The sequence below is a fragment of the Carettochelys insculpta genome, chromosome 7, assembly GCF_033958435.1.
Source record: "Carettochelys insculpta isolate YL-2023 chromosome 7, ASM3395843v1, whole genome shotgun sequence".
Taxonomy (NCBI): Eukaryota; Metazoa; Chordata; order Testudines; family Carettochelyidae; genus Carettochelys; species Carettochelys insculpta.
The window spans coordinates 70,909,536-70,928,556 of NC_134143.1; the positions used below are offsets into that span (position 1 = coordinate 70,909,536).

A 19,021-nucleotide genomic window follows, 5' to 3' on the forward strand; every position below is an offset into this window, starting at 1 on the left:
TTTACATTACATTTCATACATTCCTTTGCTATTTAAGGGAGTGTGCTGTAACTATATACATTTATTTATGCAGTTACATAGCTTTATATTTTCAGAGACCTGTTAATTGAACATTTTTAGTTCTTTGGAAAATAGTGAATAATATACTGCTTATTTGCTAGAAAATTAACTTTTTGCTTACTATTTGTAGCAGCCTGAATTAAAACACTAACTGGGATTTATGAAATGCAAAAAGCACGCAAGCTTTATTTTTATTAAACAAAATAAGCCTTTTATATTGTACGTGACTCTATTGTGCCATATTTAGAAAGCTGACCTCAAACTTAAATGTTTCCCAGTTCTTTCTTTATATTTAGAAAAGCATCCTTTAATTCAGAGGTTTTCCGGGAGGCTCATGGATTCAGCATATTTATTTTTCATTTAAAAGTTATTAACACCAGATTATACGAAGTTTAGGCTTAACATATTTTGTATTACATTCTGATTTCACTTTTTGAAAAAGACCCACAATAATTTACATAACAAAATTGAGACCATCCAATTTAAGTATAAAGAAATCATCAGTATTTATTCCCTGCCTTCCTTCCCTAGGGTGTGCTGAGCAGCTGCAACAACAAATGGATAGCAGCCACTCAGAGCACGCTCAGCTCGCAACAGAGCTGCTCCAGAGATATTAGAAGAGGCAGTGGTGGTGCCCAGAAGTGGTCCAGGTCCTTCTCAACCCCTCCCCCATCACTTTAGGCAAGGTGGAGGAGGGGTGCAGGCTCTGGGTGGGAATTTGAGTGCAGGAGGGGGGATAGTCACGTTCTAACGGGGACTTTGGGTTTGGGAGGGGGGTTGGGGTGCAGGTTCAGGAAGGGAGCTTGGGGGTGGAGAGGGTAGGAGAGGTGTTTCCTTCCATTTTTAAGCCCATCTGCGGAATGGCTTTTGCTGTGTACACCAATATGGAACCGATGTATCATATTCCACACACAGACAGCGTGCGGCAGGGGTGGTGCCGAGAGGTTGTGGTGCAGGTGGGGGCTCAGGGCTGGGTCACAGGTCTGGAGCGCAAGGTGACGGTTCTGGCTGGGGATGCAGGCTACCCTGGAGAGAGAGGACTGTCCCTGCCATCACTCACTGCAGTAAGTTTGGGGCCAGAAGAGAAGCTTCTCTCCACAGCTACTGCCACTCCAGCAATCACAGCCATGAGAAGTGTGCCTGTCCCAAGCAACGTCCAGGCTAGGCTGGGTGGGGGTCAGGTAGAGGAGCCTGTCCACAAACTGTGGCAGCTGTGAGGCAGCTCTGGGTTGGGTGCTTCATTTGTGAGAGAGGCACCCCAGCCTCAGCACAGAACTGCCGTGCCCTTTGGAGAGCAACCTGGCACCATATAATCCAGCAGGGAACTTCTGTGGCAGCCCTACTATAGCAGATCCATGCTGGAGCCATCTGGGAGAGGCATTTCTGCTCTGTCTGCAGCGGCTCCATACTGGGGCTGGCAAACAGGAGAGGCACTCTGTGCAGTTGCCCTGTGTCTCTGGTTGGGGCTTGTTGGGCAGCTGTGCAGCCAATCAGCCATAGGTCTTAGAGGGGACTAAGGGTGGAGGGTGCAGCCTTACCTGGGACACCTGCCTCTGGCAGCACCTCCTAGGCAGGCAAGGCCGGGGGGTCTTCATGTGCTGCTACCGGCAGGCACCACATCTCCACAGCTCCCATTGGCCAAAGAGATGCTTGCAGTGGGAGCAGCTCACAGAGACATGCCTCCCACTGGGCCACGGGGCTGTTCCAGTAGCCATATATGGAGCATACGAGCAGGCGGGCAGGAAGCCTCTCTAGTCCCACTGTGCTTTTAAATTGCCCAGGGGTGGCAGACATAGCTGGAGGATGCGCCGGGGGGCAGGAGAACTAAGGCATGGCAGGTGGGGCTATTGGAGAGATCTATCTCCAAACCGTGCTGGACCCAGACTCATAAGTCAGGAATATCCCTGGAGCCTTGGCACCATAAACCCATAGAATGCGCCACCCCTGTTTCAAATCCGTCTGTTTCAAAATGGCAGGGCTCTGCTCCGGTGTCGTATTTTCAATCCTTAATCATATCCAGATTTTCTTACCATAGCCACTTTTCAGGGTCACATTTTAGAGCCTTAAGTTCTATAAGCAGCCCACAGGTCTAGGGCTGGGTGCTGCTGGTGTACATACCTGGAATGCCTGCTGCCAACTTGTGAAATCAAAAAAGAACCAAATGAATATCGAGCAAAAACCTGAAAACTTTTGCTGCCCTATTCATTTTTTTTACCAGGTTAAGAAGATTTCTTCTTTGAGCGTGCACTCATTTCCATTCACATTGGGTATATGTATGCGCTCGCCACATGCACTGGTGCTGAAAGTTTTTCCCTCAGCAATATCCATAGAGGAGCACCTCTGATGCCCTCTGGAATGGTGCTCGCATTGTGCAGGGTAAGAGGCGCAGCCTATTCCCCCAACTCTTGATTCCTTCTTGATAGTGACACTGCATGGTTTTGCGCCTCGTCACGATACCAGTAGTGGAGTGTAAGACATGGATCGCTGGTCTCCTGTCACAGATCCACCAAGTGCCACCAGTCACCAAGGTCTCCATGGAGGTGCATGTCCCAATCAGACTGTTTCTCTTCCAGATGCAACTGTGGACACAGCCAGATAAAAGGTTGCTGATCCAGCAGATCCTGTCTGCCAGGTACCAGCCATGCTAGATATGCCACTGGTACAGAGCAGGGCTCAGTATAGTGACGCAACCTCCCAGTACCATCTACATCACAAGCACCAAAATTTGCCCCAGGGCCCCAAATACAGTGGCTGGTTTCATGGTAGTCTTGAACCTCATGGGCTTCACTCAGCCCTCCCACCTGGCCTGCTCAGTGTAGGAAGTTTCAGACAAGCTGGTGGCCTCAGCGACCCACTACTCTGGTGCTTGAAACTACAGAGGAAGAGACACCCCGAGTCCATGTAGACGAAGGGGGTTAACCTGCTGGACCGCCAATGGGCACCATAACAGCAGTGGTACTGGCCTCTTCCTCCTTGTTGCCAGACAAGGCTGTCATTGATACCCCTCATCCTGTTCCTCAGGAGGATGCCAAGGTGCACTGAAGAATGTTGTGTCCAAACGTGGGCTGCAGGCAGAGTTACTGTAGGAACAGTCAGACTCCCTGTTTGATACACTCTCCTCTTCTGCCCCGGCTGTGGTGGCCCTTCCCCTTCATGAAGAGATGTTTAATACAACTAATGCCTTATGGCAAGCATCCTCCTCTCTGCCCCCCATCTCCAAGAGGGCAGAGGGACATGGACACCTCTGTTCTCCCCACCCCAAATTCCTGGTGGTGAAGGTGGTTAACCACAGGGAACATCAGGGACAACATGGAGCTATGTCCAAAAATAAAGACCCCAAGAGACTGGACTTGTTTGGATGGAAAATGTATTCATGGAATTGAGGGTGGCCAACTACCAAGCTCTCCTGGGCCACTATAATTTTCACATGTGACAGACTGGGGCCAAGATGAGAATGCCCTCCCGGAGGGTTCCTGTAGAAAATTCCAGGCAATCCTTGACAAGGGTACAACTGCTGCCAAGGTGGCTCTCCAAGTAGCACCAGACACCGCAGACTCTGCAGCTCACACGATGGTATCTGCCATCTCCATGTGGCAAGTTTCTTGGCTGCTGCTTTGTGGATTATCCACCAAGGCTCAGCAGTCAATTTAGGACCTGCTCTTTGACTACCAGGCCCTGGTAATAGATAATAAAGCAGGCAGATATTAAATTACATGGGCTGAAAGACTCCCACATCACCCTGAAAACTGACTATCTATCTACATGCCATGCCAAGCATGTAAGCGGTTCAAACCTCAACCGCCCCACAGAGAATGGAACTAGCCTCGGCAGGACCAAACTCACATAAACTGTAAGGGTTATTCATGGCATATGAGCCACCTGCCCCCCCTTACTTCCCAGTCAGGCTTGACCCACTCCAAACAAGGAAATAAGAAGTTTTGAGAGCACCCCGAGGATGACACACCAGACTTTTCTCTGGATCCAGTTTCCCCAGTTTTGGCAACCTTCTTTCCCAGTTCCTCCCAGCATCGTCAATGATAATTTTGGTCTTCTGGATCCTCAGTACAGTGACACAACTAATGCTATGACTTTATGGCTACGTCTATACTAGCCCCAAACTTCGGAATGGCCACGCAAATGGCCATTTCGAAGTTTACTAATGAAGCGCTGAAATGCATATTCAGCACTTCATTAGCATGCGGGCGGCTGCGGCACTTCAAAATTGACACGCCTCGCCACAGCGCGGCTCGTCCTGACGGGGCTCCTTTTCGAAAGGACCCCGCCTACTTCGAAGTCCCCTTATTCCCATAAGGGGAAGAGAAGTCTGTACAAACTAAAATTTCATTCAGACACTGATTTGTTTATACTGCTTTAAACACTATACCCTGAAATATAACTTCAATATTTATATTCCAGTTGGCTTGTTTTATAATTATATGGTAAAAATGAGAAAATAATTTCAAAGTGCCGCGGCCGCCCACATGCTAATGAAGCGCTGAATATGCATTTCAGTGCTTCATTAGTAAACTTCAAAATGGCCATTTGCGTGGCCATTTCGAAGTTTCGGGCTAGTGTAGACATGGCCTATTTTTGACATGTAATATTTCTGCTATAAATAACATACAGAAAGAGATCCTTGCTCTCCATGGGAGAGAGGTAAATTTGGCTCTCTCGTAAGGGACTGCTGGGAAGCTGGTTCTCGGGAGTCACTCAGTACCTGCAGAACAGAGCTCTTGGTGTGGTAAATATGTTTTGATCTCCTATAGAGAAACTCACCATCGGATGGGATAAACAGGGCAAAGCAAAAACAGATGGGGATGTGATTCTTAGGCAAGACCTTGTTTTTGTACTGCAGCTTTCCAGGAAAAAGTCTGCTGTAAACATCCATGTTTTATTTCCTAGTGCTGGGTGATCCTTTCAGGAGAGGGATCACATGGCTTTAATTGAGCGTCACAAGATTTTCAAAACCTCCTGGTGCTGCAGAACCCTCTCTCACTGCTGGCTGGGACGGCTTGATGGGCGGGAGGTTTTGACTGTGCCACAGTGCCATATACGTGGGCAGCTGGGCAGCAGAGTGCTGAGCACTTGATACAAAGGACCTGTCTTCCTTCAGGAGAGTCACTCAGTCCTATTAAAATAAAAAGAAATAGAGCAAGTGGCTGGTTCCGGGCTTCTTTGTACTGGGCTAAATCAGAAAGTCCTTACCCAGAATCTCATCTTATCCCCACCGTGAAATCTTCTGGTGGAGGAAGTCCCAGAGATTTTCTGGTTCTTTTAGGAATGGGGGAAGAAGGGTTCCCTCCTACACACACAAATAGAGGAGTCTGTGGCAGCCAGCCCTCAAACTTGCGACCACTTGCCTCCCGGTTACCCCTGCCTCCCTGATGCCTGCTCTCAGGAAGCACAGGTTGGGTTCCAGGGTTGGTGACTGGTCCGGAGATCCCCTGAGAACTGGGAGGGGTGGGGACAATGTGTGTCCTTGTCACAAATCACCACTTACAGGGACACATGTACCCCTGGGGGCATGCAGAGGTCTTCCACTGGGTGCATAAACTCATCTGGGTATGTGCCTAGTTTTACAACAGGCTTCATAAAAAAGCACAAGTCTGTACAAACTAAAATTTCATACAGACAGTGATTTGTTTATGCTGCTTTAAACACTATACCCTGAAATATAACTTCAATATTTGTATTCCAGTTGGTTTGTTTTATAATTATATGGTAAAAATGAGAAAATAAGCACATTTTCTGTAATTGTGTTCTGTAACATTTTTGTATATTGAAGTCTGATTCTGTAAACAAGTACAGGCTGAAGCTGTCCAATCTGGCACTCTCATCTGTCAACATCTGCGATCTGACATGATTTTAGTTAGTCAGATGTCCACTTATCATAGGTGTGACCAAGTTTCCCATGGTCCCATGAAGTTTGTTCGTTTTCGCCACCGATCCTGGCTCTAGCGTTCTGCGCTGTTATTTAGCTGTAATTTACCTCTAAATGTATTCTAAGATCCCCATAAGCAGTGGAAATGTTGGTAATGTGCTAGACAATATTGGCATCCTGTGGTCCCGCAAGTTCTTACGTTCAAAATCAGTCAGGTCCCAAGCTTGGGGGTGTGCAAGACAATCAGACAGTGGGGGTTCCATAGTCAGTAAAGTTTGAGAGCCACTGAACTAGAGGGTGCTCTGCAGCAGAGGTGACTGAACTCCTTCTGTGCAAGACAGGGATGACCATGTTTGGACGCTCCCCGGATTCATCCACAAGTTTGTTATTAGCCTTTTGCAGGGAAAACTTGGGTTGATTTTATGTCATTGGCTTCTATGACTAAGGCTGGAGTCAGATTTTTCCCAGTGAACATAATGGAGCAACAACTGTGATACTGCAGATTCAGAAACCACTTGTAGCCATGCCAAAAAGCGTGGTAAATAAGCTGGTGCTAGTTCATCCCATGCCAGAACTTGAACAACACTCTGAAAATAACAGAGAGATGACAGAAAGGCAAGATCACCTCTTCTGTGGTGCCTCCTTTCTGTTATGGAGCTGATTACAGTGTTGTCTTAACATTCTTAGCAGCAAAGGAGGATTTCAGGCCAACAAGAAATCCCTGTGTCTGAAATCAGGTCACCAGACTTTTTCTCAACTCCTGCCCCTTGAGTACTTCTTTGCTTGCAGCAAGGAATTCTGGACTCTTAGACTTTGCAATATCATCACAATGGGGGCCATTCTGATACCACTGGAAGCTGGACTACAGTTCAGAAAGGACAGATTCATGTTCAAGAGGGCCCACAATACAACAATTTATATCAGGAAATGAATAAGATGTTTTGCAAAGAAAGAAAGAAAATCCTTCATCTGTTTATTTGTTTTGGGGACAGGAACAAGCGATCAACTGTGCATTGAATGATTGTTACCTCTGTATCCTGAGATACAAAATAGCGTAATGAACCGAGAGCGGTGAAGTATGTAAAGAGTGCAGAATTAGAATTGCTCAACCATGTATCGTAAACTACTTCTGAAAGCCAGTGGCCTAGCCTGTTTAGCTCCTGGGGTAGGACTTTTGCTGTCAGAGCAGGAGGGTTATGAACTTTATCCCATGCCCTCATTGAAATTCCAACCATTCAAGTATTAAAGTAAAACAAAAATTGTGAAGTTCTTACATGAAAGTGGAGCCTGATTTTAACTAGATCTCCTATGTGCCATCATAATACAGCCAGTACCACAGGTGCCAACTTTGTGGGTGCTCCATGATTGGAGCATCCATGAAAAAAAAAAAAACTAGCAGCCAGCTCCCCTCATCCTCTGTTCTGCCGCATGTAGGATGTGATGAGGAGGAGCAAAGATGGGGCGTGCTTGGGGAAGGGGAGGGAACTGGGTGGAAAGAGGAGGGGAAAGGGTGGGGCTTGAGGGAACAGAGGGAGGGATGGAACCTGGGCTGAGCAGGGGTGGCAGACCCCTGGAGGAAGCAGGAAGCCCCATCATTTTTGGTCAAAGTACATAGTGATAGTGCTAGGGGCTGTAGATTTGGAATCATACTTTGTCTAAAAAGCCATAGAGTGCATGTTAGTTTGGGTCTTCAATAAAATCAGTAAGGAAAAGCTTAAGTTTTAAGGCAGGTTCAGGCAAAGATGGTGACATGGCAAAGAGAGGGAGAGAGGTATTTTGATGTATTGTATTTTATAAATACTACATCAGAATCTGATGTCGATAGCATTGAGAAAATGGTTCTAAGAACAGCAGCAATCTTTGATCATCCAATAAGCAAACCATATTAGCCTTCAAAAGGGGAAGTTATTTTTACTAAGTTACTTAATGGATTTCAGCGCTTTTGCCCATCTGCTAGTTCATCAGACATTGAACGATAGTTGGATAGGTTTATTTGAAAAGACATCCATTGTAGTGGCATTGGCTCCCCACAGCTTCAGCGACGCACAGAAATTGAGGAGCGTGGCAACCTAGACATCTACAATGTATCTAACCAGCCTGAGCAAAAGACAGCAAATGTGAACTGATTTCAATTTATGTGTGTGTGTGTGTTAAAGGCTCTGGAGGCTACAGATTAACTCCATGCACTCAATGTCTGTTGCTGTCTCTGGTGGATGGAGATCAAGATAACAAACACCAGTAAATGGAAATTTAAACATTGCTTACTTTCCCTATAGCTTCTGTTTTTGTTCTTGTAATACCTGGTCTGTCACTCCCCACAGCAATACTCTATAGTGAATTAGGAGCTATTAAGAAAAGGACAGACAATAAGACAAAAATATCATAGTCCCAGTATATAAATCCATGGTGTGCCCACACCTTTAATATTGTGTACAGTTTTGGTCCCCTATCACATGATACATTAGAATTGGGAAAGATCCAGAGAAGGGCAACAAAATTATTAGAGGTATGGATAAGCTTCTAAACATGGAGAGATCAAAAAGACCCGGCCTCTTCATTTTAGAAAAGAGACAGCTTGGGAGGGGTATCACAGAGGTATAGAAAATAATAAATGGTGTGAAGGAAATGAATAGGAAAGCGTTATTTAGCCTTTCGCATACCACAAGAACTGTGTCCCCTAATTAAATTAATAGGCAACAAGTTTAAAACAAACATAAGGAAGTGCTGCTTCCTGCAATGCACAATCACGCTGTGGAACTCATTGCCCAGGATTATGGTGAAGGTCAGAAATATAACTAGGAGATAAGTTCAGTGAGGATAGGTCCCTCAGTGGCAATTAGCCAACATGGTCAGGGACACAGCCTTATGGTCTGGGTATCACTAAACCTAGAGGTGGGCAATAATTTTTGATGGGGGGGGCACTTCAAGAATTTGGAAAGTGCTCAAGATATTAATGGGGAAGATGTGGGGTTTGGGGTGGAGATTGGGTGCACGAGGGAGCTTGGAGCAAGGGATTGGGGTACAGGAGAAGATGTGGGTTCTGGTGGGGAGGAGTTTGGGTGAAGGAGGCATTTGTGACCTGGGACAGGGTACTGGAGTAAAGGTGGTTTCGTTGTGATCTGGGGCAGGGTCTGGGAGAGGATGTGGGTGCAAGAGAAGCACAGAGTTTGGGTTATGTGGGGTGTGGATGCAGGAGAGGGGGCAGAGGGTTAGGGTTATGTAGGGTAGATGGGCAGGGAGTGGGTGGCACAGGGTTGTGGGGCCTTTAGCCACCCAGCCTGCATTGCTAGATTTGCGCTAAGGGGGTTTGGGCTGGTATTCTAGGAATATCTGTGTAGACTGTGCTTCAAAGTTGCAGCTGTTCACCAAGGCTGGGGTGCTCACTGCTAGATATATCCCCAGAGCCCTTGTGCTTAAAAAGTGATTTATGCATTCCAACATGGCATGGTACCGCTTCAGAACAAATGCGTGTGTGAGGGATGGTGGTCATAGGTGGCATGGCTGTGCAAAGCCATCTCCATCAGCTTTGAATATACCACCAAAAATGGGGTCAGGCTGAGGAAACGGGATGGCCACTGGAACTCTGCTTACATAGACCCAGGCAGGCTGAACCTCTCCGCAAAGGGAGCACAAAAAGTCAGTGACGCCCATCACAGACTTTCAGCTGGCATAGTGACTGTGGAGGGCCGCACCCAATCCCTAAATTGTTATCTCTTGGCTGGGAGAAGTGTTGGTTTTCAGGCAATTCCCTCCCAGGACAGCTGCATAAAACTTAATTTCATAGTCTCTTAATTGCCTGACTCTGGCCCAGTAGGCTCAGGGCTCCACACTCTCCACCCCACAGCAGTCTGGATGCTGGAGGCGGGAAGTCCCAAGCCATTGGACTGGATCCACGCAAGCCATGGGCCAGATCCCATTTTCCAGAGAAATCTTGAAAGGCTTTGTACAAATCAGAGAATGAGAAGCATCACTGGAAAATATGGACGATCCGTTGTGGAAGCTGTATACACTGTCAGCCTTCTCAGCCGCTCGCATTTTCGATCAGACTTTTTTTGACTCAGCTCTGACAGCAATCCTCTTCTGTTCTGCACCTTCCCGACTGTGAGGCTGAACTGCACTTGTCTATGTTTTCTATTATCTATAATTGGCACAAGAGTCAGCTTCCAAAGAGAGGAAATGTGGCCTACAGCTTCCCTGGCGCTAATCTTGAGCCCAGGGTAGATGGAGACTGTAGTGCCACTGCCCCTCCTATGTCCCTCTGACAGCAGGGACTTGTGGGGATTCCTAGAGCCCAGGGTGCACAATAGTGAGAACCACACATTCAGGATGGGAAGCAGGTATTATCAGTACCAGCATTTCAGAGACAGATTCAGACAGGATGTTGAAAGAATGTGAAGTAGTTAGAATTATATATTTCCCTCCTCATTTCAATTATTTTAAAACAATTTCTCCAGGCTCTGTTTCTTCCCTTTTTCTGTGATAGCTGCTTCTAGCACTTTCAAACATTATACGGTAAGCAAAGGCACCAGCTTTTTTTCATTTGTGGGTCCAGAAGAAAAGCGACGTTCTCCCTCCTGGAAAGAATAGAAAGGAATTACATTCCTCTTACAGAGAAGACAAGTGTTTGACAGAAATAACCAGAAAGGTTTGGGGTCCATGTAAATGTTACTTAGTATTTGAAATATAGGGACTGTGAGCAATGCAAGATATGACTCTAGCAACTGCATCTTTGCAGAAAGCATCTGACTTGCTTTTACTTCTCTAAGGGAATGTAATTCAGCGACAGTGCATTAAATGGCTTGATTTAAAGGGTGGGGGAATTACACCTCCCCTGCTTTGCTGGTTGTAGATGGTTTGCTCTGTCTTGGATCACATGGTCCATTGGCCCCCCTAGTGCAGCAGAAGCACCAGCTGCTGCTGCTACTGCTGTTGACGAGCTGCTGTTGATCAGAGTGTATAAGTCTGTGTGTGTCAATGCCGTGCACTCCTCACCTCCAGTTTAAAGGAGGGGGAGTAAAGGATGAACCTTTGAGTGTATGGGTGGGAGTTTGGGAAACACCCTTTTCTTTCCCTGCCTTCCAAACGCTAACCATGTCTATCTGTTGTTGCCTATTTTTCAGGGAATATGGATCTTCAAAAAGAAAATCAGGTAAGAAACCCGATTCTCCATATAATGTTTGACTGCACAGAGAGAGTTTTTTTGGAAGTGCCTTCCCTTTACCTCCTGTTGCATGAAATGTTGTGGTGATTTGACTCTTTCCTGTTCAAGATGGTTAGAGACAGAGGTATTGGACTACATAGCTTTTCAGAGAGAAAATTTTCTCTATATGAAACTGCCTTTGAGACAGAAATGACGAGCTCCCTACTGATTTTACTTACGTCTTTCTCCAGTCCAAGAAGACAGCTGCTTTAAATTACAGTTCTCTTTCTGATCTTTGTGTACCTGTGTGTGATCTCAGTGCTGCCTTGTTGTTCGATAGGGGAGTAGAACTACTATTCTCTTGCAGCTGGAATTTATTTTGTGGCCACCTGTCCTGCCAAGTTGCCTCTACCAAGGGACCCCTTGTTGTGCTAGAAATAGTTGTGGGTTGTGAGGTACTCCTTGCCCCATGCTTTGGGGTGTAGCCTGGCTCGGAGGCAGTAGTTCAGGGGTCTGTTTTGTAGCTGCTGTTACCTTTTGTAATTCTCCTCAGGCTATTTATGTTGCTAGTTTAGAATTGGGAATATATCCCTTTGGTCCAATAAAAGATACTAAGTCACCTAATATAATCCAGTCCTCTTTCCATCCCCTGTCACCTGTAGTGCCTCTCTTTTTTCCCCCACTGAACATTGTTTAAAAGTAACCTAGAATAGTGGGTTACTCATCTTAATTTGCTGTAAACTGGGTATGTAGGCTTGATTTCAGAGCTTCCGAGCACCTTCATCTCCCATTGACTCCATTTGGGTATTGTGAGTGTGTAATATATCTCAAATTGGGTGCCCCAAATCTATAGCCACTTAAGAAGTATTGGTCTGGGGCTTTTTTCTTCAAGAGGTCTTAGGGTGAGTAGGAAACTACCCCACAGATTCCATGGAAGTGAAAGAGGTCTCGCTCCTATTAGAGAATGGCATTTGTTGGATTGATTAGTCAATTAAATGATGAATGATTTATGCTGCACTGCTGCAGTAAGCTAATAAGCTAATGGGCTGCTGTCATCTGGCTCTGCTTGCCTGTGGACCTACTGAAACTGTCAACCTCTTGCCCACACAGGCCTAGTCTGGCACCATTATTTAGAGCTCTGCTAGAGAATTCAGCAATAGCTCATAGTCACAGTGGAACTAGCTAGGTTCTGGCTTGCTGTCATGGTGTGGCTTTATTATTCTAGCCCTCTAAATAAACTGTCTGGATTTTATAGTATCTGAAAACCTTTTCCACTCTAGTATGAAGGCTTATTACATTCAACACCCCCAAAATCCCTTTTAGTAACATTAAGTGTCTAATTAAGTGGGCTAGTCAAGTCTCTTAACACCTGACAAAGTGGGTAAGTTAACCATATTCCCTGTTTGTCTGTAGCATTGGATTGACCTGCCTAGGTAATCTTAAAGCTAGGACTCAAATCTTGCATTTCACGTTTAACCACCTTCAGGAGACTCCTCTTCTGACCTTACTTGTGTGTAAGCTTGTATTGCAAAACCTGAATTTGTAGGTCACGTTTTTTAAAATCACAGTTGAGAAGCTGTAAAAGCCCTTAGCAAGGCTCTTTAGCAACATGAAAGGACATATATGAGGGGTGTAGAGCAAGTGTCATTGTGTCACCTTCCTTTGTTAGGTGTTTGCAGTGTTGGCCTGTACCTGCATCATCCTGATTAAGTTACAGTGAATGCTTATTTGTGAACTACCGAGCAGCTGCAGTTTGTATGTCTTTGAACCCTGGAAAAGATCTCTCTTAAAGAACTGCTTTAAAGCCCTTTTATGAACAATTAAACTTTGCAGAGACTTTATTTTTAAAGTGTGTCCTTCATACATCTGACTATAAATGGTAGAAATTGTTCTAGAGATTTTGCAGCCTAAAAGTCTAACTACTTTTTTCATTCTGAATGTCACACTGGCGCACTGTGAAACTTCAAGCACTTAAGTCTGGAGCTGCGCTCCCATTGAAATAATTTGTAAGTAGGCTCCTACAGAGCTTTGTTTGATGCCAGTGTCTTTCAGACTGAGGCCCAAAGACCCTCTGGACTTATGCAGATTGCCAAAGATTTCCAAAGTGGTTTGGATCTTAATTCAGGTGGGGGGAAAAAAGTTGAAAACCACAATGCATAGGCCTTATTGCTTGAGCTGTCCTCCACTGTGGCATAATTCTGTCATTTTGTGCACACTGACTCAGTTTAACAGATTATATAAAGAGAATGGTGGAACTCATCCTACATATCTACCCTTCTTTTCCAATCCTGCCCCTTTGGGAGTGGAGGTCACCATATCCTCAAAGAGGCAGCCAGCGAGTAGGACCCATGTATCCTGTACGTTCAGTTAACATTTCTGTGTCACCTTCTTTTGGGGTACCACAAATAGGATGCTAGTGAGTTGACTCTTATGAGCCTGTCAAGTCTGAGAGCAGGAAGCTTGAAATTCTGTGCATGTGTTCCACTTTCTCTCAGTAACAGGCTTCCTACACACCCCAGAAAGTATGATAGCACCACTCGTCAACCCCTGTCTTCAATACCTGCCATTAATTTGGGTATCCAATATTGGTTGATGTGTTCCAATGTCAGGAGTTGGCAGTGTTCTAGGGTTCCCTCTTTAGTGTCACACCTTAGCTGAGGGGGTGTCATGGTCCAGCAAATATCTCTGTGGCCAAGGGCAGTCCAAGGTGCTCCATTTTCTCCTTTCCTTATGGCTAGGAGAGCTGTCTGTCAGCTTGCGGCACCTTTTGTGCAAATCTGTGAGAACAAACTGGCTTAATTTTCTTGGCATTTGGAGTGAATGGGGTTCTTCATACAAAGAACAACAAAATGAGTTAAAATATTCATACAAGCCCACTGACACTAACTTAATTGTCAATAAAACTATGATCACAAGACTTTGTCTGAATAGTGTCCTCAGAATAATTTAAAAATAACCTTGTGTGGAGTCTTTTTAAAAAAACACCCACCCTTTGAAGTTTTAAGCTCCATGTTAAATCTCTTTGTGAGGAAGGAAACTTTCATTCTCTAACCTTTTGTCTCTCACCACTTAAACTAATTCTGAAAATACAGTTCAGTTTGATGTGATGGAAGAGAGACTACATACAAGTCAGTGGCCACTTGAGCTAACAACTAACCTCATGAACTGGCTAAAAGAGAAACCTAGGGTGTGTCTACACGAGCCCCCTCCTTTCAGAAGGGGCATGTTAATGAGAGAGTTCAGAAGATGCTAATGCAGGTGTTGTTTTTAAGATTCCACACAAGGCTTTGGGAAGAAGGGGCTTTCAATGTCCTGGGGGTTGCTTTGAAAGGCCCCCACCTACAAGGACAGCGTACCATTCAAAAGCCGCACTTTCTAATCGCTGCGGCTGCCATTGTGCTAATGAGGTGCTGCCTATTCCTGAAAGCGACTCGTTGGCATATTCTGAACTCCCTCATTAACATGTCCCTTCCAAAAGGAGGGGGCTTTTGGAGTGTATGTCTACACAGCAAAGTTATTTTGGAATAACTATCCTAGTATCTATACAACACAAGTGCTGTTTTGAAATATACACTATAGCAGTTGGCTTATTTTGAAATTGGTAAACCTCATTCTATGAGGAACACAGCCTATTTCAAAGTAAGCCATAATGTGTCCAATGGGTCCAATTCCAGAACAGGCTTTGTGTGTACATGCTGTGTTTTGAAATGCATTTTGTGTGTAGCAGTGTTTTGAAATAAGGCTGCTGTGTAGGCATACCCCTAGAGAGAACCATTTAGCTGCAATTACATCCTTTATTAAAGACACAACAACTCCAACAGATAATAGGGCAAGTAAAAATAAGTTTTACTGTACGTGTGGCCAAATTCTTTTCAGGTGACTAAACCTTTTAAAAAACAAAAAAACAACTTCCAAATAAGTGGAAAAATCTTCATGTCCTTCTCACCACAGAGTAAAAAAATTGATCTCCAGCAAAAAAAAAAAACTAAACAGTGAACAAGTCTTGATTTAGATGGTGTGTTGTAAAAAGGCTTCTAGCTGTGAATGTGAACTTATGCACAGTGTGATCCCACTGGAATTCTGCAACTGTTTCATTTGGCGCATCTGTGCCATTAATACAAATGTGACAGGCACAATAGGAATTCTGTTAATGTCCAGGGAGACCACTGCCTGCTGCCTTATTTTTCAAATGCATGCTTTTTATTCAGACCTCAAATCAGCCTAGGCTTGGAGGGCTGGGTGAAAAGGAGATTGCATGAATGTTTGCCCAAATCTTAATTTTCAGACAGTGTTTTTAAATGCAACTTTGTGGTATTCTGATCTGATATGCTGCTTCATTGAACTGGTACAGGGGAACAAGAAAGCGAGTCATGTGGTTTTTTGAGCTACAGGATGCGGGGGGGTAAGATTTTTGTACAGTAATACCTTGAAATGTGCAATTTTTTGAGTTGCGCTTAACTCGCATTAACATGAGTTAAGCACAACTCAAAATTCTACTTCTCCCAGCTCAAAACCTCCCCCCACCTTGCATGCGGCCCCCAGGTCAGCTCACCTCCCCTGCCCCTCTCCCATGGCCCAATCCACTCCCAGACTTAACCCTTTCCAACTGACCGCACCCCAGGACTTACTTTTCAAAAGGAGCTCCAGGTGCTCCTGCTGCTTTCCCAACTACAGAAAGTGTGTTCTGCCAGTGGAAAAAAGCCACCTCCAACTTATGTGAAATTCAAGTTAGGCAAGGGTGTGTGGGAACACAGCCCTCATGGAACTCAAGGGGCTGCTGTATTATGAAAGTACCCAGAGGCCTTAGCCATAGATAGGGCCCTGCCAAATTCACAGTCCTGAAAAATAGGTCATGGACCATGAAATATGGCCTTTCTCTGCTTTACGGTACACTTTACAGATTTCACAGGGGGAAACTAGTTTCTCAAATTCGACATCCTGACTCAAAAGGAAGTTGCAAGGGTATCACAAGGTTATTTTAGAGGGATCACAGTATTGCCACCCTTTCTTCTGCACTGCCTTCCGAGATGGGTGGCTGGACAGCAGCAGCTTTTGGCCAGGTGCCCAGCTCTGAACACAATGGCACGCCAGTGACTGTGCAGAGGTAGAGGTAGCAATAGCATACATGCCACCCTTACTTTTGTGTTGCATAGGAGTAAGGGTAGCAGTACCACAAGTCCCCCTGCCAAAAAGCAAAACCTTACAATTTGGGGGGTGGTACAGGTTGCCTACAATTACAACAACATGAAATTTCACACTTTCGTAGACTAAATCTTTTTTTTTTTTTTTTTTAAATCATGTGACCATGAAAATAATGAGGAGTCCTGACGCACCTTTATAGACCAATAGATTTATTGGAACATAAGCTTTCTTGGCAAGACCCACTTTGTCAGATGCATGTAGTGGAAGTTCCATAGGCAGGTTTAAATATATAGGCACAAGAAAAGAGGGGAGTACCAGTCAAGAGGAAGGCCAATGTTAATGAGGTTAGTTCAGTCAGGGAAGATGTGGCCCACTTCCAGCAGCTGATGCGGAGGTGTGCTTTTTTCGGTTGGTCAGCCATTCTCAGTCTTTGTTCAGTCCTGGGAATGCAGGTTCAAGGAATGGTTCAGGTGAGCGTTTTTCATGTGTTCATAATGGCTGATCCCTGTTGGGTCTCTCTCTAGATCTTGTGAGGCAAAAGGGAGAGGAGTTCCTTTGTGCATCCTAGATTCCATGTTCCTCTATATCTATTTATCTATTAAAAAAATGAGGAAAAGCAGTTGACTTCCACGATCATTTAGTGGGGCACTGGTTCTGCACAGATGCCCCTTTGCTTTTGTTTCTGAATCAAAGGATTGCCAGTAATGAATCTTAAAATACCATCTGCCTGCAGCATTGTGTGCTCACATCTCCCCCACACCCCAGATTCAGTTAATCCAGTATCCAGATGCTTCAGTTTCCCCATCTGTCTGATGTAAAACTGCTTAGGATTAGCCTGTAGGCTAAGGGTTAAAGTGATTGAAAGCAATTTTAGAGTGTGTCCGTTTCCTATGGTGGTGAGTAAGCTAAGAGGAGCTATTCTATTGTGTGGCTGGCCAAAAGAAATTTGAGACTCCTAGGGTAAGGGGGTCCTGCCCTTCGCTTGTTTGCCTTGTGCCAGAAGCTGTTCTCCAATCTGCCGAAGCCGTATAACAAAAGCGTACGAGTCTAGGGGTAAGCGGAAGCTGGCATGAATCTATGATCATTCCATAACAAAAACTCCATTTGGCCATCAAATATTAGCATGTTCCCTGAAAAGTGTACAGGGTTAACCTGATACTTGCTGAGCCTAGCTGTCTGCTTAGAGCTTGTGTTCTCAGAAGGCAGAGGTTTTAAAAACCTTTCTTTTAGGACGACCTGGATGTTTAACTGTGACTATACCATGATCTGTTCGCTAATAAATTTTGTCTTTCACTTTCTGGTGATGACACAAACATAATGAGATTTTGGAATTGTCTTCCAGTGGAGATGAGCATTTTAAGTTTGAAATTATTAGTAGAATAAATTTCTATAGAAACATTGAAGCTTTATTGACAACTAGGAAACTAAAGAACCAAGTACGTAACTGCTCTAGCAATTAAAACTATCCACATGTCAATAGAACTTGTGGCGTGAATTTCAATCAGGAGTGTTCTAAATTGACTTTAGTTTTAAAATACTTTGAATTAGTCCTGATATTTGTTCACCCGGCTGCAGACTACTTGAGAACAATATTTGTGACCATTTTACCCCAGTTACTTGAAATGAGAGTTCTATTTGGAAAATGAATTCAATCCGTTTAATACTTGAAGGATACCTAACCCACTGCTCCTCTGTTTGCCTAGTACTGCTGCAAGCTTCTTCAAAGCAGTGCCACCTCAAGCCTTTCTGGGATGGCCTAGCTCAGCAGTGTCCAATAGGAATTCCAAGATTGCCACACTTATGGTTTGTCCTCTTTCCATATTCGCTGCATTATATTACACAAAACTTTATAGAGCCAGGCACTCCCAGCCTCACCCCCAGATTCCCCACCCTAAGTCAATGCCAGCAACTCACCAGAGCAGCAGTAGCCACCACCGCACCTGCCACAAGCTTCTCCCACCAAGCAGTGGGGGACGTGTGTGGAGCAAGCGGATGGCACTCCCCGCATGCAACTCTCAGGAGGATTCGCATTTAAAGACTTCAAGAGCCGTGAGTTGGCCACCCCTGTATTTGCCACAATGCAGCATTCTGTTTGCCGTATGTGGAGAGTGGTGAATGTATTGGACACCCCTGGCCTAGCTGAACTACTTCTTGCCCTGTTTTAGAGACTCTCTGCCCCTTTTCTCAGGAGTGGGTCTGAACCAGAATCTAGGCCCTGGGGAGGTCCTGTGGCTAAGAATGGGGAGAGCCATGTAGGGATAGTTGCTACAACTTCCAGCGTGGAACCAATCTGAAAGTGTATTTGAGTGGATGAAACAGAGATAATTGTCTTCATTGGATCTGAATTCACTACATTTAGGCTTTCCCATCAGGATGGTAATTTCTACCAATTACTACATCTAGACCAGGAATCATCTGAAATATTTACCACCTAATGCAATTTCCTCTCTAAATTATAGGTTAAATTGGAGATCACTACTGAAATCTGAGATGTGAGGAGAGAGGGAGTTTAGCCATCATTTTTTTGCTTTTAAAAGCTGTAAGGCTGAGCCTACACTATGAAATAGGTTGCAATAGCCACATTGCTCAGGAGTGTAAAAAAGTTATACCCCATGCAGTGCAGTTAAAGTGACCTAAGCAAAGGCATGTCTACACTTATAGGAAGATCAGTGCTCTGGAGGCTGAGTTTTACCCCCAGGGTCTGATCTAGCACGTCTAGTGGGGACATTCTATATTGTATAGCTACCACTTCTTGGTGGTGGAGTACTCAATGGAAGAAGCTTTCTTGTCCACATAGG

The 19,021-nt window shown here is 44.9% G+C and overlaps 1 protein-coding gene across 2 annotated transcripts in view; it reads left to right on the plus strand.

Moving 5' to 3' along the window:
* Positions 1-19,021, plus strand: part of SH3PXD2A (SH3 and PX domains 2A) — a 465,726-nt gene that overhangs the window by 303,165 nt on the left and 143,540 nt on the right. For both annotated transcript variants that reach the window (XM_074999223.1, XM_074999224.1), the window contains exon 6: positions 11,062-11,090. In XM_074999223.1, coding sequence (XP_074855324.1) covers positions 11,062-11,090 — 29 coding nt within the window. The remainder of the gene's footprint in view (positions 1-11,061; positions 11,091-19,021) is intronic.